Source organism: Sus scrofa, chromosome 4, assembly GCF_000003025.6.
Source record: "Sus scrofa isolate TJ Tabasco breed Duroc chromosome 4, Sscrofa11.1, whole genome shotgun sequence".
Taxonomy (NCBI): Eukaryota; Metazoa; Chordata; class Mammalia; order Artiodactyla; family Suidae; genus Sus; species Sus scrofa.
Genome location: NC_010446.5, coordinates 56,982,703 through 57,008,182, shown reverse-complemented (window position 1 = coordinate 57,008,182; position 25,480 = coordinate 56,982,703). Strand labels below are relative to the sequence as shown.

The window sequence follows — 25,480 nt, the reverse complement described above, 5'->3', positions numbered from 1 at the left end:
AAATGCCTCACAAGGTAATAGAAGGTGAAGAAATTTATTTCAGCACCAAGGAGAGTGCCCTGTTATTCTCAAATGGTTTTATGTGTTCAAAATCTCATATCATTCATGAAGCTAAAAAGAAATTTTAAAGGGTGCCTTGATAGAAAGCTGCTAAGAACTTATTTCATTCATGAGAAAAATTCTTATCATTTCTGTAAAATTAAATTGCCAAGAGTTTCTACATAATTTCAACATGTTATTCTTTCAGCTTACAAATATAATGGAATTGGGGATTATTTGCCTATTTTCCCAATGTCAAAATCACAGTTTCTGAATAGACCTTGATTGGAGGAAGATTCAGTGAAGTCACAGAAGTGTTAAAATAACAGTGACTAAAAGCTCCAAGAGAACAAGTCCTAAAATGTTTCTCACTGCTGTGGCCTCAGAGCTTGGCACATAGTAAATGCTTAATGAGTATTTCTGTGAGTCAAGTTAAAAAAAAAAAAAAAAAAAAGGAACCAATGAATAGCATTCATTAAGTGAGTAGGTGTGAATTAAGGAATATCTTGTTCATAATGAAAAGCAGCTTTTTTCAGCTGGTTTCAAGAAATCCTCAGCCTAGAACATGAACACATCTTTCTTTAGCCTGTATCAATGGTACCTCTGCATCTCAGAAAAAAAAAAAAAAAATACTCCAGACCACACCACTCATCTCCACTAAGCTCTCAGTGGGTTCTCCTTAGAGCCCTAGAAAGTTCACTGAGGTTTCAATCAGTGCAGTTCTACATCTCCAGGGTAGCATGGCATCCACCCACCTCTGGCTCCTCCAGTCCTCAAGCCAACCAGTCAACCTGGTTCTGCCCTGTTTCCAGACGCACAGGACCCAGGCACAAGAGGCTAATGCTCATTCTCTTCCACAAAGTCCCCAGAGAGACCATAACTGCTTGTCCCTATTCCCAAGCAACCCAGGCAGCCCCTTCCTCCTGTGTCACGAGTAGAAAACATCAGGCCTTGCTCTGCTGAGAGATCCTCAAGAGTCTAGAGACGCCTGAGTCCAGCTGTGTTAGGAGACAAAGGACAATAATGCAGTTCTGCACTGAGTTTCCACCACGGCCAGACATGGTGTCACCCTGGAAGACTATCATCTACCAAAGATGTGGCCAAAGGTAAAAGAGAAAACATGAACTAGTGAAAACAGGGTTTAAACAGTTATTTCCAACAGTCAGCATGTTGTGAAGACTTCTCAGGCCTGCGAATCCCTTTCCTTCTTATATGTCTATTTGTGCAATGAAACATGTGCGAATCAAGTCAAGCCTCCTGACTCCCAGGTAGGCACAGCCCAGTTCTTAGCTCCTAGAAGGCTTCTGGGCTAAGGCTCCACTCTACTTGGACTGTACTATCAGGCCCCCAAAACGGGGGGAGCTGCCAGGAAGGACTGATTTCCATTTCAAACTGCATTCTGGTACTTTGTACTCCAGCACCATTGGCCGATCAATATTTAATGCTTGGAGATTCTGACTCTGTGGGAGTCATGTCAGGGGACCTTGGGAGCCAATCTGCTTGAGCTTCTGAGTGATAATTATTCATGGGCTCCTGCCTCTTGCTCTTTCTCTCGCACGGTCCCACTCTGCAGACTCAGTGCCTTATTCAGTCTTCTCTCTCGCTCTCTGCGCTGCTGTAGCTGGACCCTCCGCCTTCGCCACCGCTCAGCATCTGCACATCCCTACAATGGCTAAAACAGCAATGGGTAAGGCATCGCGCCTCGTTCTTCCTCGGCTCTCTCTGGAGCCCACCTCTCACCTTCTCTCATAGGCATTTGGAGATATTTTTTAGAGAAAAAGATGTTATTGGTAACATAGGAATCGGCAAGGACGGAAGCAGCACTGGGGTTAGGGGGAGGAAACAGAGGGGATCCTTAAACATCTAAAGCGAAGAATTTTTTTTTTTAAGGTGAAAGCAGGTAAGTTGACTTCCCATGGGTAGGAAATTTATTCTGTTTCCATATTTTAAATTAGGGCTCAGTCGTGGGGGGAGGGGGCTATCTTAACAGTATGCCTTAAACCGGGTTAAGCGATATTTTGAAAAGTGCTTTGTAACGTGCTTTATTTCTTCTCTAGTTAAAAAAAGAAAAAGAAAGAAAATAGGGAAGAAAAGGGGGTATGAGAGAAAGGAAAAAGAAAAATGCAAAGTCAAAGCCGTCCTATCTAGGCTTTTTGAAAGATGGGTGGAGACAAGGGAGGCGGGTGAAGAACCGGGCAAATTTTATGGTATTGTCTAGTCGGAAAAACCGCTAGTCCTGGGGCGCGGTGCAGGGAGAAGGGATCGGGGCGGGGTTGGGGGGATGGGGGCGGCGGGGAGACTTATACTCCTTTGTTTTAGGGAAAGGGAGGGGAAGGAGAGAGGAAGTCGGGAGGGCACGGAGGGCGCGGGTGGGCAGCTGCAGGGGCGGGGAAGTGCGCCGTTGGGGAGGGGTGGAGGGACATCGGTTTCGCAGGCGCTGGGGTGGGGTTTCTTTGTGTGAGGACGAGCAGTCCCCCCCTGGGGGCGGGGGGAGGCACCTGCAGAGCTGGGCTCACAATGCGGACTGCCCCACCCTGTGCGGAGCCGCGCCGGCGCCTTCCCCCCTCCCCCGCAGCCCGGCGCAGCATCCTCGGCGGAAAAGGGGCCGGGTCGGGAGCGCAGCGCGACGCCCGGGAGCCCAGCCCTGGGGGACAGCATGGCCACGCGCCACGCCCCGTGCTTTGCGTTCCTGACTCCTTGGCTCTGCTTACGAGTGAGACCTGACCATTGCCCCCGCCTTCCCCACCCCTGGCCTCATTGTTCTGTTTTAGGGAGAGAAGGGGGCAAAAGTGGGTTAACATTTTTCTTTTCAAAAACACATTACCTAGGGTGATTAGACTAAACGCAGATAAAGGCTTTTTGAACTCATTTGGTCGTTTTTGGGAAAAAGCTTCGGAACCTAGATATGAGTATATATAATAACCGGATACAAAAGAGGTCAACGTCTTAAATTGAGCCAAGTAAAATATCTGTTTTGTAGGTCAGACAGGGCCAAAGACCAACAATTCTCATAAGCTCAGCCCCGTGTCAGAGACAGTGGAGACAGAAGAGACCAAACGAAGTTCCGGATCCAGGGCCTCCATCCCCAAAGGGTCATGCGTCTCCAATGCCCCCCCCCCGTGAGGGGGTAGGTGGGAGCTGGGGACTGGCAGGGAGGGACCCAAGATTGGGTGGCAGCTGGAAACACCCTTCCCCCAGGACCCAGTGTGGGATGCGGAGAAGGGAAAAGCCAGCGAAAAGGGCTTGTTCTGGACAGCTCCTCCCTGCCCCACCCTCCCTGGCGGAGTCAAAAGCCCTTGTTTCAGATACTTGGCCAAGAAAGGGGTTTGGGGAGGGGCCCTTGAGCGATCTGCAGTCCCAGTGCCCCTTTTCCCAACCCCGCAGCCCAGAACAGCCCAGGCGCCCCTCGAAGTGAGCCGACACCGGGCGTTGCTCCGAGTGCCAGCTCCGAGCCACTCCCAGCCTAGAAAGTAGCTCTGCAGACGGGCTGGCTAGAGCCCTGCCAGGCCACACAAAGGCGGCGGCCCCACCCCAGCCGGCCGCGGGACCGCAGAGGTGACCCCTTCCCAGCAGGGCGGGGAGGGTTTCTCTTCTCGCCCTCCCACATTCGGAGGACCTTGGGGCTATTTCCCGCAGCCTAAGCCCACGGCCCACGCTCTGTCCTCCACGCTTTCCTGGGTCAGACCCCTTGGATGGTCTCCGCACGAGAGACCCTCGTCAGTTGAGCTAGTAGCTCGGCCCCACCCTTCGCAGCTGGGGGCCAAATCCGACAGCCGCTGGCCGGGTGGGGGCGCACGTGGTGAGCCGCGCGTGGAGCGCAGCCAGCCCTGCAGAGCCCGGCGCCGCGCCCCGCGTTCCCCGCCCCAGAGCTGGGCGCTCGCCCCCGCGGGTGCAGCCCTGGAGACAGGTTTCTGCGCAGTGTCCCGAACTACCCCGACTTCCCACAATTCGCGGTTCTCCCGCAAGTCCGGAAAGGTTCGGAGAATGGGGGATGGGGGCGATCGCGCTCTGCGCTCCGCATCCTCACCAAGAGGTTTCTGCTGCAGGAGGGCGTCTGCAAACTCATCACCATCATCAGTACTGCTGTTACTTCAAATAGTTATTATTATTTCTTAACTCAGTGGCCATATTTGTTCAGACGGTTTGAATGATTGCCTTTGAATAAGGATTAACCCTTGTTGCACTCACTTTTCTTTTCTCCTTCCTAATCTCCACCCCCTCAAAAAAAAAATCATTTTCCTGTTCATTTTACATTATAAAGCAAATATAGTTTCCGCTCCCGTAGGGATTATGATGTACGTTCACATGGGTCAGATATAGGTGCAGGCGCTCGCCAAGGGCAGGGCTTGTATGCCAGAGATTGCTGGAAAATTCTCACAGAGAATTGTTTGTGACTGCAATGGGTGAAAAATACCCAGGTATGATTGAAATGTCATGATCTTCACTTTGTATTCCATAGACTATATCTATAAATATATAAACTGTATGCACAAATTTTAATGATTTCTATTTCAAAACTGTTCTTCCAATTGCTGATGCTCGATACCGTCTCAATTCTGCACAGAAACATGGATCGTGAAATGGTAGCCACCTTCCCATTAGTAAAAATCCCACCCCAAATGTGACAAATGCAAGAGTCCCTTCTGCCATGAGTAAGCAAATCATGAAAAGAAGCACAATCTCTGCGTTATTAAAATAATGGATTTTTAAATTGTTCTAGTTGCAAAGCATAATCAATTAATCACCAGGGCGGGTGTTTTTTCCTGATTCATTAAACAATTATTGTATTCAGCATGACTGTACTAGGTGGATATAATATTCCTGTCATCTTCTCTAATGAAGTGGACACCTTCTAAATGGATACTTAATAACTAGAAATGTAAAGAAGAGGATTTGGTCAAAATTTCAAAATAAAATTGACAAAGAAATAGCAGTAGCTTATCACTTAATCATCTATAATTAGTTTATACTAGGTAAGCTGAGCCTGCAGTAATCATTACTGCCAGTGTAGCCCAAGGCAGGTAGCTAGTATAATGATATAAATTAATATACCTGGTAGAGGTTGTCAATGCGAATGCATGGTAAAATTCTCTGCAAGAAAATAAATTTTTAAATGATAAATAATTAAGATTGGATGGTTTGTCATATAAAAATCTACTTTAGTCAAAATTAACCATGGTTTTGTGATGTGATTTACAGACTTGTAGTAAATTATTCCAAGGGGAAAGGGGGTGTTTTCATTGTTAGAGAAACTGCCTCTGCCCTTAGTCATTAACATTTTTAGCAGAATTTTATTTGTTGCATTAAAACATTTTTACTTATTTTCATGGTTTTAGTTATGAATGTATAGAGTGTGGAATAAGCATGTAATCATTTGACATAAATGCTTTCCATCAAATAATTTGATCTCAGTAATGAAATGCTGCAAGAAGCTACATTTTACTCAGTAGATTCAAGAAATGTCCTCTCAGAGTGGCATAAAGCCAATTCACACAATAAAATAGTTTTCCTCCCTAGAATTTAAGGTTAAAATAGTTACTCAATTTGGTGAATATCTAGTAGTATCTATCAAGCAGGATTTTAAATTTAAATCTGTACAATTAAAAATGAAAAGGAAGGTAAATCAATTACATAATTAATTGAGGATTTTTGTCATTGATAAATTCAGACCATCTTTAGGAAAATCCCTGATTTATCCATCTCTGGTGTTTCTCATTCCAAGTGATTATTCACTGCACCCCACCCCAGTAGCCCATTGCTCCCACAGGCTGGATGAAGCAGGTGGCTACCTGCTTAGGGTGTGGCTACCCTAAGCTGTTGATAGCTAACTCCAGCTCACACCAGTTTCCTCTTTGGTCTTAGGAAAACACAGATTAATCTGTTGACACAGGATCTATGACCTTATGTGAAAAATGCAAGAAATTTTTCAGACAAGAAAAATACACGCAATTAGCTATTGACCCAGATGTTTCCAGAACGGAAGCTCAAAAGAACCTTTTGCTGGTTCTCCAAACTGGAAAATCTTAGAGTCTGCATTAACTTCTCACTCCACTAGAGGGCAATCAGGTTCTCCAAAGAAGCAGATTGATTTAAACCCTGTTCCAAATGCTAGCTGTTTAATAACATCTTTTCTCTTATCTGGAGCACTTAATTGCTTATTTGGTAAGTTAATGCTGTCCTTAACCTAGTGGATAAAAAAGATTTGTACACTTTTTCAAGGAGACAAGATGAAATGAGCAATCTTGTAATCTGGAAGTAAGTGTAGGCCCAGGTTAATTATTCTTATGATTTTACTTTCTGGTATCATTACATTATTATTATTATATGATTTATGTTATTGGGGGGGTTAGTGGATAAATAGTAGAAAATAGAGTTATGTCAAAATTATATAGGAATAGAATGTTTCAGTATTTAAATAAAGGAATTAATTAAACAAAAGCATTGTTTAGTTATTCATTTATTTAAATTGTGCTCAATGTTCAGGACACACCTGAATGTCACTACACCTTTGATGAACTTGCAAGTTAGTAGATAAAACAGGTAGATACAAAGTGATACTGAGAGGGGTCCCCCCAAAGTGGCTGTTACTATTTTCCCCACTTTTTAAGGTTTTTTTTTTTTCCATTTAAAGGATACTTTTTAAACCAAATCCAGTGTGATTTCAGCTTGAATATTTAAGCCTAATGTTTTGTCAGTTTTCAATAATTATGGAGTACCTCCTGGTAGTAGTTTTATTAGTTTAGTAGAAAATTGATGTTAATGAAATAAGAAACAGATAAGCATAACCTTATATAATCCTTAATTTTTAGGATTATCAAAATTGGATTTTTTTAATGTTTGCATTGGTAAGGAATTCTTTTTCTCTCGTAGTTTCATGTAGCTATAATCCATGCGTAAAGTATTTAATAGGTTCATATTACTGGGTTCCCCAAACTTTAATGTATATATGAATTACCTCTGATTTTCATTAAAATGTAAATGCTAATACTCTAGGTTTGGTTAAAGCCAGATAGCATGAATTCCTAACAAGCTCCCAGATGCTGTTGATTCTAATCACCCAGCACATCAGTTAAGAAATACAAAATTGTGGTATACATATGCCTCCCACAGTAGGCTCTGCCGTTCTGTCTTAAGCTTTTTACGTTTATGGCAATCTTTACAAAGTATTTCACTTTCAAACTCATACACTTAGGGATTCTGTTCCTCTGGGAGTTACGTGTTCTATGCCATCATTCTCTTTTAATTGGGTTTTTAAAAGTATATTCATGTTGCAGGACTCGGCAGAAGACCTTCAAGAGAAATGTGAAAATAAGAATTTGGTTCTGTGTTGTGTGCATGTGTGTGTGTGTAAGAAAAAAACGAATGTGGCTTGCAGCACAGCTGAGAAGAATGACAAATCAGTATTGCCAGTTAACTCATTTACAAGACAATGTGCAGAACAAAAAGTTCAATTTAGAACCTTTGAGTTGTGCAATATAACATATTGCCAAACCTGTAACCCCATTTACCACATGGCTAATTCATTACAGACACACCTCTTGTTAAAGAAATTGACACAGAGGATTGAGTAGCACTAAAATGATCTCTCAATATTTATTACTTACTAAATTATCTAACAAGTATTTCTTCCTGGAAATTATTAGTAATTTATTGAGTATGGATGTATATTTGAAAACAGATTATGTGTGTGTGTGTTCTGCTTACTTAAACCAATAAAGGGCCTCCATTATTCAATACTAACTTTCTAAGTCAAACTGGAGATGAAAAATGGGTCTTTGAGGAATGTCATCAAAGATATTATAATGTCAGTCCCTCATGCAATAGGGACTGCAAACATTACCATATTTCTGGAAATGCTGTCCTGCAAAAATGAAACTATGCACAAAATATATGAAATTAGAAATATACCATTTCCCACATTGGGCACTAAAAGCATGGTCCCAAATAAAACCAGCCAGGGTTGGTAGGATATACTGTTATTTACCATAAAGTTGGATTAAGACTCAAGATTATCCATTTCTTTGTTCTTGTTGTTTTTAACTGTTCCCTTCAGGGTCTCTCGAAAGCCAGGAAATGTTCAATTTTTGCAACTCCTGGTTCATTTAAAGAGGAAGAAGACACACCAAGACAGCATTATAAAAGTAATGTGTGTTTTAATCATTTAATCCTAGCAGTCGGTTGTGGCTGTGTGTGTATACTTCATTTGAAGATAACAAAAATCTAAACTTGTGAACTGAGCCAAAAATTTTCCTTCTATCAACAGTTTTCCTTTGACAGTGCTTATTATAAAGAATCATTTCTCTGGCATAGTTGTAAATTTCAGAGTGTCTATAAGAAGGGACTTTAATGTATTGATTTCATCTTTATATAGTGTGCATCACATGCTAGGCACTAAACACTTTATTCGTATTAGCTATGTTCATTATCCAATAATCCTAAAAAGTAGGTACTGTCACAGATGAGGAAACTGAGGTCCAGAGAAGAGAAATGACTTGCCCAAGGTCACACAGTTAGTCAGATGCAGAATTTGAACCCAGGCCTTCTGGTTCCAGAACCTTCCCCTTTAAGCAGGAGGCTAATATGTCAGAGATTTCCCTATCACAGAGGTTGAACCAGGGATGCTGACATTTTATTTAACAGGCCTGATGGTCTTATCCTTTCTGAACACAGACTTATCTTGAAGAAGAAATACCTTTGGATGAATGATTAGCTTTCATAGCTAACCTGAGGCTTGTTAAAATAATGGCGGTGATTTAGACTTTGGGGGAGAGATATGAGACCCTGGAGGCTGTAATATGTGGAACCACCTGGCTCTCTGAGAGATTCAACTGACAGCACAGCAGGGACTTCTGGTGTGGACACAGTGATGACTAGTTCTATAAAAATAAAAAACAATCTAATCAGTGTCAACCTGATTAACCCATTTCAAAATAAATTCTTAGCTGTTTCCATTGACCCTAGATGTTTAATTTTAATATTTTGTTTTATGAAATAAATCCAGAGCCAAAGAGAGGTGCAGACCAGGGTTTCACGTTTAATGTAATCAGTGGGTATTACTTCAAGTCCCTCTTCATCTGATTACCTCAAAAGGAGGCAGCCAGGCAAGAGAGATCTGGGGGAAGGCTCTGAATCCCTTGTGAAACCTTTCTAATTATCTTTTAATAAAGGAATCGGTCCTGCCATTTGTCAAGGAGACATTCGCAGTAGTAAAACCTGTGTTTATGTAACCCATTTTTATTAGCCATGATTAAAGATAACATTTTGTGTACATTTGTTCTCACAAAACACTTTTATGTGAATGTAAAGGTTAATTAATGCATTTCAGCAATCATTTTGCTAGTCATCTGGAAATATAGCTTCTCTAGGAACTGTATTTAAGAAGCCACACGTTATACATTATATGACAAAACCGTAACCAAAATTTTTCCGGTTTTTCTCCTTTGTAATTTTGTTGACCTCCAGATTAAAATATTTAACACTTTGAAAAATTCTAAGATTTCAAAAATGTGTTTTCTGTGACCAAACATAGATAATCACAGGTCTTGTAAAGTACATTAAATATAATATTATCTGAAATTGATTTTTTATTATAAAGTCATGACTGTAAAAGGGCTTATGTAGCAGTTATTCTGGAATAATTGTACTTTGGATGTCAGAGTCTGTCCATCATCCATTAACACAAATACTTAGTATAACAATAGATCATCAGTGACATGAATCTGTCCATCTCTTAGTTGTATGTCTGTATATTAGGATAAAAAGAAATGGGTAAAATTTATGTAAGCTTACCCCTACAAATACTTGTACAAGAAAGCATTTTAAAGTTTAAATTTTCCTTCTACTCCCTTTTCTGGAATATTTTTTTTCCCTTTTAATGGCAACCATAAAATTTAATTTCCATTCAACAAAACTGTGCACAGTAAACCTAATAATAGAATTTCTGTTTAGGCTTCCTAGGAAATAAAAACCTAACTCATGTGATAAAGCTCTATTAATGAAAAAAAAAATTTTTTTTGTCTTTTCAGGGCCGCACATGAAGCATATGGAGGTTCCCAGGCTAGGGATCAAATCGGAGCTGTAGCTGCCAACCTACACCACAGCCAAAGCAACGCAGGATCCGAGCCACGTCTGTGACCTACACCACAGCTCACTGCACCGCCAGATCCTTAACCCACTGAGCAAGGCCAGGGATGGAACCTGCCCGTCTCATGGATGCCAGATTGGTTTCGGCTGAGCCACCGAATACACGGTTCCTGCAACTCTTCCTTTTTTTTCTTTTCTTTTTTTTTTTCTTTTTCAATCTATGAAATACTGATTGTTGCAAAACAAAGGCCAGAAAATCACATCAAGATGTCACTTGTTATTACTTCCAGATTCTAATGGGGAGGAACACCAACCATCTCAGGCATTTGAACTTGAACCCACGGTAGGTTAGTGCAGCCTGCAGGGAACCCTGCTGGGGAACACCATTTTCTTCACTACTGTGTAATTCTTTTTTGTTTCCAGCATACTAATACCTGTTTTTGTTATTGAAGCCTTACAGCTTTATCCGAGCAGTGCCATCTGGCATCCTTCTCATAATCACTGTTCAAACACATGAAATCTTACCAGAGTCAATTCTAGTCTTTTGATGCACAGATTAAATGATCCAAGACTCCTGTCGCTTTAAAAATCATCTTTCATTCTACTTCTGACCTACTTTTTCCTTTCAGAATTAAAAAAAGGAGCAGATGAACATGGGAGATTGAAAATGTTCAACAAAAAAATTAGATAGCATGATCTATTAATAAGGGACCTTATAGTTTTCAGCATATATTCACCCACTCTATCCTTTTTAATCTTCAAGAATTCCTGATGAGATGGGCAATAGTATACTTGTTACTCTGCTTGAAATGAGTAAAGTTAAGCTCAAAGAATTTACTTGGTCAAGTTCACATGTGGTTTTAGAATATGGCCTAATAAAAATATGTATGTAAGTGAAATCATATGTGTATATGTATATATATGATTTCACTTATATGTGAAATCTACAAAAAATGTACAAATAAATTTCACTTACATGTGAAATCTACAAAAAAATGAACAAATAAAACATAGACTCATATAGCTACAGAGAATAAACTGGTAGTTTTTGGAGGGGGTGGGGATTAGGCAAAATAGGTGAGGGAGATTAAAAGGTACAAATTTTTAGTTACAAAATAAGTCAAGTTTGGGATGAAACTATTATTAGATATTATATGACATATTGCATATATATATGATATTATACATATGTATATAACATATACATTATATATAAGATAAGATTATAGTATATAATAAAAATAAAATTAATGCACTTTAGTACTTTCTTCTGTTCAGTAATGAAATATGCACAAATGACAAAAGGCATGCACTAAGAGACTTCGTCTTTGGTCTAAAGTTATTAATACTTAATGGCATTAACTAAAATAAAATAGATTCAAGAACCAACTTTGTTATGGAGCCTATGCTGGGTATTGCGAAAATACAAATAATCGTAATCCTCACCCTTGGAGAATTTAGTCTTTTGAAGTAAATAGGACCCCAAACACACCAAACAAATTAATAACCATTAGGAGTAGCTTATAACTATAAATAGAAGTCTCCACCTTTTTAACAACTTTATTACACTACAATATTACAAGACTATATATTTTTTCATTTTTTTAAGTTTTATTGAAGTATAGTTGATTTGTGTGTTATCAATGTTGTGATAATTTCTGCTGTACAACAGTGATTCAGTTATACAGGTACACACATCCATGATGATACTAAGACCATCAGTTAGGAAGTATAGAGATTCACCCAAAGGCTCTAAGAGATTGTGGGTATGAGGATTAGATGGACATGGTTTTAAATCTTGTTCCACCTATTCGCTTACAATCCTTGAGTGAATTATCATTTCTATACTACAATTTTCTCAGTTATATCTCAGGGGAAAATAATACAACCTAAATTACACAGTTGTTGTCCAACAGAAAAAGACAAATACTGTATGACATCACAAAAAACAAACAAAAAAAAATACAAGTGAATCTATATGCAAAACAAATAGACTCACAGATATAGGGGAAAAAACTTGGGGCTACCAAGGAGGGGAGGAAAAAAGGGAGGAACAAATTAGGGGTATGGGATTAACAGAACCTACTATATATACAATAGATAAGCAACAAGAATATACTATAGGGCACAGGGAATTATAGCCATTATCTTAGTAACCTATAATGGAATATAATCTGCAAAAATACAGAATCACTATGTTGTACAGCAGAAACTAAGTAAGACAGTTATACTTCACTTAAAAAATCACGTGGTTATTGAGAGGAATAATATTTCAATGTTAACCACTTGGTAATTTAAAGTAGTAATCCCCTCTTCTTGATATCCTAGAGGGATGATGAAAACACTAAAAAATTATTAATTTGAAGAACTAAATTCTTATACTTTGTACATTTCCACCTGTAATAACAAATCTACTAGAATTACTTAAAATTTAGGAAATGGTCATTACCCAATAATTCTTTGAGATAGAGGAAGAACTGATGAGATGTTTATGACATAGCTACCAATATAGTGTATCTCCAAGGTAAATCCATTCTGAGTAATGCCAGAATTAAAAGTGTGTTTCTTTTGCATTAATATCTCAGTTTTCCCTGTAATGTTTCATATCTTATCCCCCTCCCGATACATATATAACTTCAGTAAAACTCACCCTTCTTGCCTACCTAGTAAGGCTCCTCGACAGGAAATGTCACATTCAGTAGAAGTAAAAACTGATTCCAGAAGCATTAAAATGTAAAAGTCTTCACTGAAGTTTCTTGGAGACCAGGAAAGGGGGAATTATATCACATACCACATACACACAGAGTCTTTCGTTCATAAAATCTTATTAACCCATCAATTTCATCCAACTCCCACATCACTTGACTGTTTCATAATCTGTCTTTCCTGTTTCTATGGTCCCTTCCCTGCCTGGAGCTCACCTGCTCCTCTACTTCCATTTTGAACAGCCTTCCTTCAGCTAGATTTTTTCTTTCAGGGATAAATCCAGGTATTTCTTACCTGGATCAATTTAGCCTTCCTCCTCTCCACCCATTAGTAGATAAGCACAACAAAAATACTAGATCCAAACAGTACCAACAGAATATTCCTTAGATGACTATAGTGGGAAAAAGAATACAGATATTTAGAGTTTAGTATTATTCTTCCAGTCATTCATGAAAATAATACCTTTTCAATCAGTAGTGTTCCAGGTACCAGTGAGTAAAACACTGAAAATGTTAGTGCAATATAATTATTAAAATAATAAAGATGTCCTGCAAAATCAAATTAGCATTCTTTTGAAATCTGAACCTTACAAAGACTTAAGGGAGCATAATTGACTATGGAGATAAAAGAGCATTAAAACTGTTTTGTTTTGCCTCCAAAAGATCAATTCATATAAACATATGGTACATAAATTTGGAACTATGTTTATGACATAATTACAGAAATATTAATAGAAATATGTTTATATTTACAAGTATAGTCCTTTTTCAAATTTAGATACAGTTGATAATAACAATCTACATATAAAAATACTTGATATTGTTCACATTTATAGGATAAAATGCAAGTGATAAGATATACTCCTACTTTCTCATAAGCATGAAATAATGACAAAGGCATCAATACAATTTCAATCCTCACCTCACAAAGTCATAATATATTGCACTGGATAGAAAAGTTCAGCTTTAAAGAAAAGGTAGACATTGTCTCACTTTAAAAAAAAAGTGAGTAAGGTTCTGAAATGCCTACCCAAAACACAAAGATGGAGAGAAAAAGAAGCACATCTCTTCTATCAACCAAAAACTTGGTTTAAAAAAAACTTTGTTGTAGAAGAAATAAAAGAAAATGATATTCAGTGTCCAGGAGAGACTTTTTTCTACTAAGTTTAGCATTAACATTGATGAAATATTGAATGAAGCCACTTCGAACGAATTGGATTCTGTTTGCTGAACTTTTTCTTACAATGATTGTTTTAAGTGTACCTGGTAGCAGTCTGTATCGGTTGCGAATTGCAGACAACTCTGTTGCAAGGTATGAAAGAGAAGAAAGGAAGAAAAATATCACTTGGGAGAGAACAATGGACTTTATGTCCTGCTTGCATAGCTAAAGAAAAGTACCCAGTTTTACAAAGGGATCACAAAACCTCTCCTAACAACAAATAGCCAACACCAAAGTTATATCACTTTTGATAAATTTTAGAAGGAATGGTGACTATGTAGGGTGAGGGTAGTCGGCTAAGAGGTCGAAGAGGATTTCTCAGAATTGCTTTGGAGAAAGGGTCTGCACGCCTTGAAACAAAGAATATGGGCCTTGCAGGTCAGCCTGGAATCTAGCTTTCCTGGGTCTTTCTTCCTATGAAATTTGCATGTTTGCTGTCTAACAATAAGCTTGGGGATTAGTCCTATACTGTCTTGTAGCACCTTTTTGTTGTCATTGTCTTCCCTGTCGCTCATTGTCCCCCTACTCGCATGAGCCAGTCACATGTTACGTGCCCCTATGCGCTTTTCCCCATTTCATTTTTATGGAAACTCTTAGGTTTCATTATCACCACTAGACAAGAAAGGAAAGGAGAAGCCCTGGGGAAGTTGAGTGACTTTGTTGAAGTCGCACATCCTTCAGGGCAGAGGTAGGTTTCAAAGATCACCCTCCGAACATTCACTCCAGCTGCTGCACCTTGAACAGTTGTTACTTTGTGTTTTGCTACAGACATTTCTTTGTCTTATATCCAGCTATGCTGAGGGCTACAGGGTTTTTTTGTTGTTGTTTTTTCCATTTGGGTTCTTTCTTTCTTTGTTTTTGTTTTTTTGTTTGTGTGTTTGTTTCTAGGGCTGTACCTGCAGCATATGGAACTTCCCAGGTAAGGGTTGAATCAGAGCTGCAGCTGCCAGCCTACACCACAGCCACAGAATCCGACACCACTGAGCAAGGCCAGGGATCCTCATGGATACTAGTCAGGTTCATAACCCACTAAGCCACACTGGGAACTCCCTGAAGGCTTCTTTTAGACCATGTTTCACTTACTGTGTCTCCCCTACAGCACCCTTGCTGCTGGCAGTAATAGTCCTACTGGCTAACGAGAATGGAGTACTTAGTGTCTGGGTGCAGTGACTGTGACAATCACCTTATTGCCATCCCCATTTTCACAGGTGAGAAAAGGAAGGAGGCAAAGTCACATGCAGCTAGTAGGTGCTAGGGCCAGGATTTGGAGCAAATAAGTCTGACCCTCTTGGCCTTCTTGGTCAACCACTATATGTACAGACTCCCTTGGACAGAGTAAGGCTCTGATTGTGTGCACTAATTTGTTGAGATACAGATGAAGAGAAGCCACAGAATTGTAGGAAGCAAGGTGTCACAGCATTTCACTAGAGCCAAACCCTATAAAACTTCAAAAATCACTCAAAGAATAAAGAGCAAATTATGATTAATCGTTATGAACAATGTCTTATATTAGCACTTCAGTTGCATTACTCAATTTAATATTTATGATATCCTATCCCCATTTTGTGAATAAATAAACTCATGTTTAGAAGGTTTATAAGTTGTTAACGTTGAATAGATCCTGAGCTAGAGCACAAGTGTTTGGCTCCTATTCATATTTGTTCCATTACCTCAAGGTAATATTTCCTCATCTTTAGTCAGTATTGTGGCCAAAAAAGCAAAAGAACATAAGTGAATGCAGAGGAAACCTTCACCTGTCTCCTTTTTCTTCTTGCATAGAGGGAGGTGATTACATGCTGTTGTTGTGCAGGTGACTTTATGAAAGATGGAGGTGGGAGGGGTTGCCTAAAGTTTGCCTGGAAACCAGGTAATTATAGTTATACCATTAACCAACACTATATTGACAGTATCGCCATAGCTACAGCTATGGGATAAGGGCTAAGGGAGAGAGGCAGGCCAGTGAGAGAAATACCAGTCTGTAAGCATAAACTGAAGCTAGTCAATTTAGTGGCAAGAAGAGCTGAGCTCTCTCTGGCTCCAACATCTGGGCTCTTAACCCCCAGTCTTAACCTAGTCTCAATGGGGAAGCCAGCTGAGCCACTCTCAAAACAATCAGGTATCATTTGCAGCTGAAGACAGCTCCTCCCCCCTCAGCAACCAATGGGTGAGCATGTATAGGACACTAACTAACTGCCACACACAACTCTGCATGCAGACATTAAATGAGACACTTTTCCTGGCCCTCAAAAAACTGAAATATAGTTGGGAAGAAATGACTAGTAGAAAAGGAAAAAAAAAAATCATGGTGTTCCCATTGTGGTTCGGGGGTTAAGACCCAGATTCTTATCCATGAGGATGAGGAATGGTTCCATGGTCTTGCTCAGTGGGTTAAGGATCCAGTATTGCCACAAGCTAAGGCATATGTTGCAGATGTGGCTTGGATCTGGCATTGCTGTGGCTGTGGATTAAGTCAGCAGCTGCAGTTCTGATTCCATCCCTAGCCTGGGAACTTCATATGCTGCAGGTGCAGCCATAAAAAGAAAAAATTCCAGAACTTGGGAATACCAACTCTCAATGAGAAAAGAGGTCCAGAAAAATTAAATGACTTGCTCAAAGTCTTAAAATAAAAAATCTTAGATTCTGAAAAAACTTCAAGTGGCATATAATCCAATCACCACCTGATAATTTATTTTCCTACCTGAAATAATGGAGTTAATGAAGACATGAGCTGATATCCAAGAGTGTGGTTACCTTTGAAAGAGTCTCAACACATGCCATAATTTTGTAAAGTAAAGGAGAAATGCCATTCTTTATGAAAGTCCATAAATGGTAGATTTCCACAAGTAATACAGGGAACACAAAAATTGCCTTGGGGCAGCAGAAGCAGCAAGTACCACCATTCTGGATGCATCTCAGTAACTTTGTATCCATTCCAGAGGCATGGTCTTTCTTATATGCAGAGGAATTTGCTTCTCAAGAGGAACCAAAATGAGTGACCTCCTTTGAAAGAGGAGATTAAAGGAGTTCCCACTGTGGCGCAGCGGAAACGAATCCAACTAGGAACCATGAGGTTGTGGGTTCAATCCCTGGTCTCGCTCAGTGGGTTAAGGATCCGGCATTGCCATGAGCTGTGGTGTAGGTCTCAGACGCAGTTGGGATCTGGTGTTGCTGTGGCTGTGGTGTAGGCCAGTGGCTACAGCTCCCTGGGAACCTCCATACGCCATGGGTGTGGCCCTCAAAAAGACAAAAGACAAAAAATTTAAAAAAAAAAAAAGAGGAGATTAAAGACTTCTCAGGTCTCAGGAAAAAAAAAAAAAAAAAAAAAACCTCCAGGAAGCAAAATAAATTGCTTTATCTCACCCAACATCAAAAATCAAAAATATACAACCAGATTTAGAAACAGGAGAAAGAGTCAAATATCAAAAAAAAAAAAGATACTGAGTTTTTTTAAGTCTACCATCACTTTCATAAATTATACTCCCTTTCCTGTGTCTGTTTCCATTCTGTCCTACCATCACCACTACCTCACCAACTACCATCTCCAAAATGGGGGGAGACCTTTGAAGAAATAAAGGTTATTAGGTTTGACTTCTTCTTCATCTATAAAATGAGGATATCATTAAAAGATTTAGATTATATCTGCTGTTCCTTCCGGTTCTAAAGATGCTATGGCTAGTGATTCCAATTGCATTTGACAAAATATAGACTTATTAGTAACCTAAACAGGCATTCTTATATTGATGACCTAAAGTAACTCTTTTTGAGGAACCAGTACAGGTCAATCAGATTTCACAAAAGTAGAAAAACAAAATGCATGACCAAAACAAACTAAAAACCTTCACGATATATTTTTTAAAGTAAGAACAAACTCTCCTAATCACTCAGCTATTCTTACTTGTATTTCGTAGGTTAAGTATATTGTGAAATCCACATGCAAGAGAACATATAGTTACTTTTCAAATCTTTCTGGGTTTTTTGTGATGTGCTTATTACAAGTAAATCAAAATCCAATTTTCTATCTTTTCTATAGTCATTTGCTTTATTATGAAAAAGGCAAAGAATGATATTTTGACATGGAAAGAGTAGTAACTTAACAAAACTACATTTATTATTGCACAAGCATACAAAACTTTTGTGCCACCAAAAATTACCATTTCTTAGAAAAGCTTTTATTTCCAGGAGAAGCCAAAAGCATGTTAAAGAAAGAAAAATTTAGAAAATTTTCTTAGGCCAAGTTGTCTTTTATGTTTTAATCTTGTTTGTTGTTGTGAGGACACAATACTGACTGTGGCATTCAGAAACTTCTGACAAATCACTTACTCGTTTTTTCTATCGCTTTTGATTCCTTGCAGAAAATTATGTGAATTAAAGTTCTAGTATATGATCAGATTAATCCTATTTCAGAAAATGAGTCTTTACATGGCAAAGCTCAAGGAAGTAGCATTTGATTTCCAAAACAAAAAGGCAATTTTCATGGCATATCTAGATTAACCTGAGGATTTTTTCCATGCTATTTAGCTGCCTTGTAAATGGATGAAAAGATAATCACCCAGCGGGAGCTGTAACTTTAAGAAGCTTGACGCCCATCTCAGATTTTGTGGTACTCCCACATACTCTCAGAAATATGCAAGAATATCACTCAGTCATTTTTTTTTCTATCAGTGGTAGTTCTAAATTTTGACAATATTTGTATTTCCTATTTTAAAAAATAGGTATTTGTTCATTCTCTTCTCTTGGACACAGAGTGACTGTAAGACATGTTACTTACATGTGACTAACAAGGTCAGGAGACTCGTTTTCATTCAAGGTAAATGATTTACCCGATTGTTCAATTTTTGTTCCTGTCACCTAAGCATTCAATACCTAGTTTTGGAATGGATGACTAAAATAGAACTCTAGGAGTTCCTGTCATGTTGCAGTGGTTAATGAATCCGACTAGGAACCATGAGGTTGCGGGTTCAATCCCTGGCCTTGCTCAGTGGGTTAAGGATCCGGCGTTGCTGTGAGCTGTGGCATAGGTCGCAGACGCGGCTCGGATCCCGCGTTGCTGTGGCTCTGTCGTAGGCCAGTGCCCACAGCTCCGATTGGACCCCTAGCCTGGGAACCTCCATATGCTGCGGGAACGGCCCTAGAAAAGGCAAAAAAAGACAAAAATAAAATAAAATAGAACTCTAATAAGTATTCTCTGAAAATCCAACTCTCAGGGCACTGTTGAATAAATGTTACATACTGGGCATTTTACAAAATTCAAGACTCTAGCATTCTTCTTAGGTTTTTTGGAAACAAGCAAAATACTGGCTTTGACATGAGGCTTCTGAGGCCTTTCCTAAACTATTGTCTATTCATCATTTATACACCATTCATTTCCTAAGAAAAAAATTAAGGAGACTGCTATAAGTATAATTTCTATACTGCCTAGATAAGGAGTCTATTCAATAGAACTTGGCAATAACACCAAGTTAAAATATTTATTTTATTCACAGTTGATGCTGGTAACTATTATATGTATTAAAGATTGTGCAAGCCACACTCTGAACTAAAATAATAAAATGGAGCTCTTCAAATACATAGAAGCTTTACACCATTCCAAGGGAGTGGAGGTTTTTGTGCAAACTCTTCAAGAACTATGGTTTGGAGTTTTTAGCAAATTTTCAGATTGGTAGAGGAATTAAATCAGAATATAACTGATAGGGCTTGTCACACAAGAGTTCCTGCTTAACCTGACTATGTTTCTTCTTAATGTTCTGTATAAATTAACATGTTCTAGGAGTTCCCGTCATGGTGCAGTGGTTAATGAATCCGACTAGGAACGGTGAGGTTGGAGGTTCGATCCCTGGCCTTGCTCAGTGGGTTAAGGATCTGGCATTGCCGTGAGCTGTGGTGTGGGTCGCAGACGCGGCTCGGATCCCGTGTTGCTGTGGCTCTGGCATAGGCCAGCGGCTACAGCTCTGATTTGAACCCCTAGCCTGGGAACCTCCATATGCTGCAGGAGCAGCTCAAGAAAAAGCAAAAAGATAAAAAAAACAAAAACAAACAAACAAAAAAACCACGTTTCATTATCTGAAGACAGACAACCCCATCTTCTAATGATAGAGGATTCCCTTTGAATTCATTGTTTGTATCATCAGCATCAAAACCACTGGTCAATACAAGGGGAAAATTAGTTGGCCCATTAAGTGAGATGAAGTCATGTGAATCTTTTTTTTTTTCTTTCATTTTTTTAAAGTTTTATTGAAGGATAGTTGATTTACAATTTGGTGATCATTTCTGTTATACAACAAAGTGACCCAGCCATACACGTACACACATCCTTTCTTTTTCAAATTCTTTTCCCATATAGACCATCACAGAATATTGGGTAAAATTCCCTGTGCTGTACAGCAGGTTCCCATTGGTCAATCATTCCATATACTACTGTGTGTATAAGCCAATCCTAAACCCCCCAGTCCACCTCTCCCTAGTCCCACCAGGCCCTTTTGGTAACCGTAAGTTTGTTTTCAAAGTCTTTGAGTCTGTTTCTGTTCTGCAAATAAGTTCATATGTACCCCTTTTTTTAGATTCAACGTATAAGTGATATTATATAATGTTTGATGTGAATTTTTGTATTATGGATTTTTTTGTTTTGCTCTTGTAATAAGAGTCTTGCATTTTTCATTTCTGAAAGCCCCTGCTTTTACCGAGAACATGATGTGGAATTCAACATATATGTAGTTTTATACTTCTTTATGCAACATAAAAACATGAATCATAGTCAGATGTAATTATAAAATCCATGTGAAGGAGAAGCCAGGGCTTATTTTCTAGGGAAAAGCTGCATATTACAACTAGTGAACAAGGAATCGAACATCCTTGTCACTGATGACCAAAACATTTTTGATTCTAGAATTTACACCGCAAATGCAATAGTCTGCCTAGGAAGTATGAGTTTGGCTGAATTAAGAATGAGTGCAGAGTATTTTCCCACTCTTCTGCCAAAACATTAAAAAGTAATGGGAAGGGGTTTAAATCATTTGGATGTGACATTCGGCCATTTTGGAGACACCATTCAGAGAATGTCGTGGCAGCCCTCAAATGGCCATCGCATCCATCTCTGTAGACTGCAGGCAAGGGGAGAAAAGAAAGAGTCGTCCGCCTATGAGGACTCCACTCAGCCAGATGGACAGGCTCTCCAGTCTTTTGCTCTGGCCTTGTCTTTTTAAGTCCCAACCAATTTAGTTGTCATCCTAAGCTTGTAACTACTACTGGGGAACTTAAGAAAAATATATTCCTCAGTACCCAGAATTAGGCTTGGTGATAAAACCTTGACAGCAGACAGAAAAATTGCTTCCCTTACTCCTGTAAGCCACAGTGTAGTTTGGTCTGCAGGTAGGACTATGAGAATTTCTTTCACCAGGGGAGAGATAAAAGAATAAGATCCTACATGATATAGTGGAATTCTCATTAAATTCAGCAGGAGCTTGACCTGGAATCAAAAGTAGGGTGAGGTCCCAAGTGGATGCAATTTACCGCTTTTATTACAATTTTGATCACAAGGGCAGATTCATGTCTCCCAATTTCTTTTCCTTGTCACAGTTGCTTTACAATGAAATGCAGCAATGAAATTGAAATTTAAGAGCCTCAGATGTTTCTGCAAAACCCGATGATGGGTTGTACACCTTTGACCTTCTCAAATGTCCCTTTATTTGATTTGAGATCTATTCCTACAGAAAAAGTATGCTGCTTTGGCTGATCAACATATTAATCTTTCAAAACCTCGCTGGTCATTATAGCTTAGGAGACCATAATTCTTGTGGGGAGACATGAGTGGGAAGAATACAAACTGAATCCCTATTTATACTAAACCAATGAGCATTACATCATCATAGCAGAAATATCTAGACCATGACCTCATATCAGCATATTCTGGGATGTTAAAATAGATCTTTAAAAATCTGAGATTTCTTTTCATGTAAATGTTGAATTCTCAATTACATATTCATCAACCAGAGGTTTTTTTAAGGTTCAAATTGAAACCAACAGAGTATGCAGAAGTTTTAAATAAAATCATTATAGTCTATCTCATCTTTCAAGAAGAAAATCACAGTGATGGAGCTGCCAAAAGTGTTTCTAAACAGGATGATAGGTTTGACTTTAGGAAAATAATCTGACCTCGGGCTCTAGGACCCCAAGCAATCAGACTACCAAACACAAAACACACACACACACACACACACACAATAACGTACCATATGGCCAAAATCAAGTTAAGAATGATCATCAGGAGCTTAATTTATGTCATGGGTAAAGAAGACACCAAAAAAAAAGAGCATATTGGTAACTGATTCCCATCTCTTTGAAGACTTAGATGATAGGAGGAAAGGAGAGGGGAAGACAGAATTAGGAGATCAGTGGTAGACTGTGGGTTCAGCATGTGATTGTGGCTGTAAGTCTTGGGTCTTTTTAGAACCAATTAGCAGGATACCCTGTATCTCTCTTGGTCTGTCACTTAAATCCTCGCACCAGTAATGAGGACTCACGAGAATGTTCACAACTGTCACTCTCACTTTGCCAGATCCTAAAGATGTTTTGACCTGGAAATGACAAGTTTGTTTTGTTTTGTTTTGTTTTTTCTCCAAAGAAGAAAATGATTTTTTTCATCATTTATGTAAATTGGAAAGCTTCAAATAAAGAAATATTGTCAATGAGATCTCTTAGAAACCAATGCAAATTTACTTGCTTAGATTTGCACTAGTTCCCACAAGGAAACTAGTGCAGGAGTTCCCGTTGTGGCTTAGCGGGTCAAGAACCCACTAATATCCACAAGGATGTGGGTTCAGTCCTTGGCCTCACTCAGTGGTTAAGGACCTGGCGTTGCCATAAGCTACAGATGCAGCTCAGTTCTGGTGTTGCTGTGGCTGTGGCACAGGCTGGCAGCTGCAGCTCCAACTCAACCCCTAGCCCAGGAATGTCCATATACTGCAGGTGCGGCCCTAAATAAATAAATAAATAAATAAATAAAATAAAGCAAATAAATAAGTAAACATTTAAAAAGAAATAAAACCAGTGCAAGGGACCTATATCCTGCACTCTGTATATCATCTAAATGTGCCCTTTACTTGCTGCTCAGAGACCTTTCAAAAGAAGAAATTTAGGTTGAATTCAAATTCAGTATTTTAGGACTTGCCAAGAAAACCTCCCTGCTGGACTAAGGTGATAGCAAGGAAAACATGAGAAAGGAAAGGAGGGAAAGGAATGTGCTAACAGACTCTGAGCATCCTTCATCAGAGGATCCCCTCTCCCCCCAGAATACAAGTCCATGGTCAGGCAGCCAGAGCCCCGAATGTCTGTGTTCTTACGGTTGTTAAGAACCCTGCTGGAGTTCCCGTCGTGGCTCAGAAGAAACAGACCTGATTAGTATCCATGAGGACGTACGTACCCTGGCCTCGCTCAGTGGGTTAAGGATCCAGCGATGCCGTGAGCTGTGGTGTGGATCACAGACGTGGCTCGGATCTGGCATTGCTGTGGCAAAGGCTGGCAGCTGTAGCTCAGATTTGACTCCTAGCCTGGGAAGCTCCGTATGCCATGGGTGCGGCCCTAAAAAGGAAAAAAAAAAAAAAAAAAAAAAAAAAAAAAAAAAAACTGCTATGTTGAGACACAGACAAATACAAATAGCCCATTACATAAGAGATCCTGAGATATTTTTCTCTCAAAGTAGAATTTTAATGATATTCCCAGAGCATTCCTTAATGGTCTTTCATGTGTGAACAGGAAGTCTAATTCACATGGTTACTTTTTTAAGCTTAGCCTTAGCCAAAACTGAGAAGTCAGATAGAATTTATTCCATGAATAAATGGAAGGTATTTTTGTGATATTACTGATTCCAAGTTAAATAGCAAAATAAGTATGAGAACTCATATTGATGGCTAGTCCCACACAAGCGAAGTGAAATAGAAAACTGACCATTTTTAAGCCACTTATTTTTAATTGTTTGAGCCTTTCAGAATTAACGGAGTATGTTGTCATGAATAATATATATATTATTTTCTTGTTGAAACACAAGAAGTTTTATGTATAAAATTAAGATGTATTTGAAAGTTTCTGCAAAGGGTATAGAGTTTGTGATATATACTTAGAAGAAGGGGATAAATAATTATTTATAATTATATCTATATATGTGTGTGTGTGTGTGTGTGTGTGTCATCTATTTCACATTTTCTTACCAAGTAAGCAAAATCTCTCTGCCAGTTTAATCTCTCCCAAAACCTAATCTGATAATTAAATCTCTAGCGCCAGGAATTCCTGTCGGGGCTCAGTGGTTAATGAACCCGACCAGTAACCATGAGGTTTCGGGTTTGATCCCTGACCTTGCTCAATGGGTTAAGGATCCAGCATCCCCGTTGCCCTGAACTGTAGTGTAGGTCGCAAAGGCAGCTCGGATCCCGAGTTGCTGTGGCTGTGGAGTAGGCCAGCAGCTGTAGCTCCGATTCGACCCCTAGCCTGGGAATGTCCATAAGCTTCAGGTGCGGCCCTAAAAAGACAAAAGACAAAAAAAATAAAAAATAAATAAATCTCTAGCACCAGTTGTATTTTTCTCCTCAATCACTCTTTGTTCTTGAAGGAAAAATACAGTTTCCACATGCACACACACAAGAAAAAGAGGAGAAAAAAAATAGAGAAAATATAGGTGGTTGACTGCCAAAATATATCATTCTTAAAATATCTAAATACCTGTGTAAAAGCATTTTTCCTAAAATACCTAGGTAATTACCATTTTCACTTTTTACCTCATTAGCTAGAATATGAGTGTATAAGGATATATTTATTCATATAATAATATATATACTCAGATTTCCTTTAGAGAAACTGTTCCTCAGTTTTCTAGCTATCTCTGCTTCAAGTAAAACCCACAAATAAAAAAAAAAAAAAAAAAGTTACATTTTCTTTCTAAACCTTTACACTTTGCTATAGCTATGTAGTCAGTAACATACCTGAGAGGCTTCTCGCCATAGCACAGTGAGTTGAGAATCCAGCTGCAGTGGCTCCAGTTACTATGCAGGTAAGGGTTGCATCCCCTGCTAAGCACAGGTTAAAGGATCCAGCATTATGGCAGCTGAGGCATAGGCTGCAGCTGTGGCTCAGATTCAATCCCTGGCCTAGGAACTTGCATATGCTGTGGGTGCTGCCATAAAATTTTATAAATAAATAAATAAATACATACATAAATAAAATAACATACAAGAGGGAGTTAAAGAACAAATGCCAAAGGAAAAAATGGGAAAGAAAAAAGTCTTGGACTCATAATCGCTTTTTTTTTTTTGTCCTTTTAGGGCTGCACATGTTGCATGTGGAGGTTCCCAGGCTAGGGGTCGAATTGGAGCTGTAGCTACTGGCCTACTCCAGAGCCACAGCAACACCAGATCTGAGTCGCCTCTGTGACCTATACCACAGCTCAGGG

At 39.2% G+C, this 25,480-nt stretch overlaps 1 protein-coding gene across 1 annotated transcript in view; it reads left to right on the top strand.

Moving 5' to 3' along the window:
• The window catches only part of STMN2 (stathmin 2), a 53,777-nt gene continuing 29,735 nt past the window's right edge, over positions 1,439–25,480 (top strand). Inside the window, exon 1 of the mRNA XM_001928556.6 lies at positions 1,439–1,726. Within this exon, the coding sequence (XP_001928591.3) occupies positions 1,708–1,726 (19 nt within the window). The 5' untranslated portion in view covers positions 1,439–1,707. The remainder of the gene's footprint in view (positions 1,727–25,480) is intronic.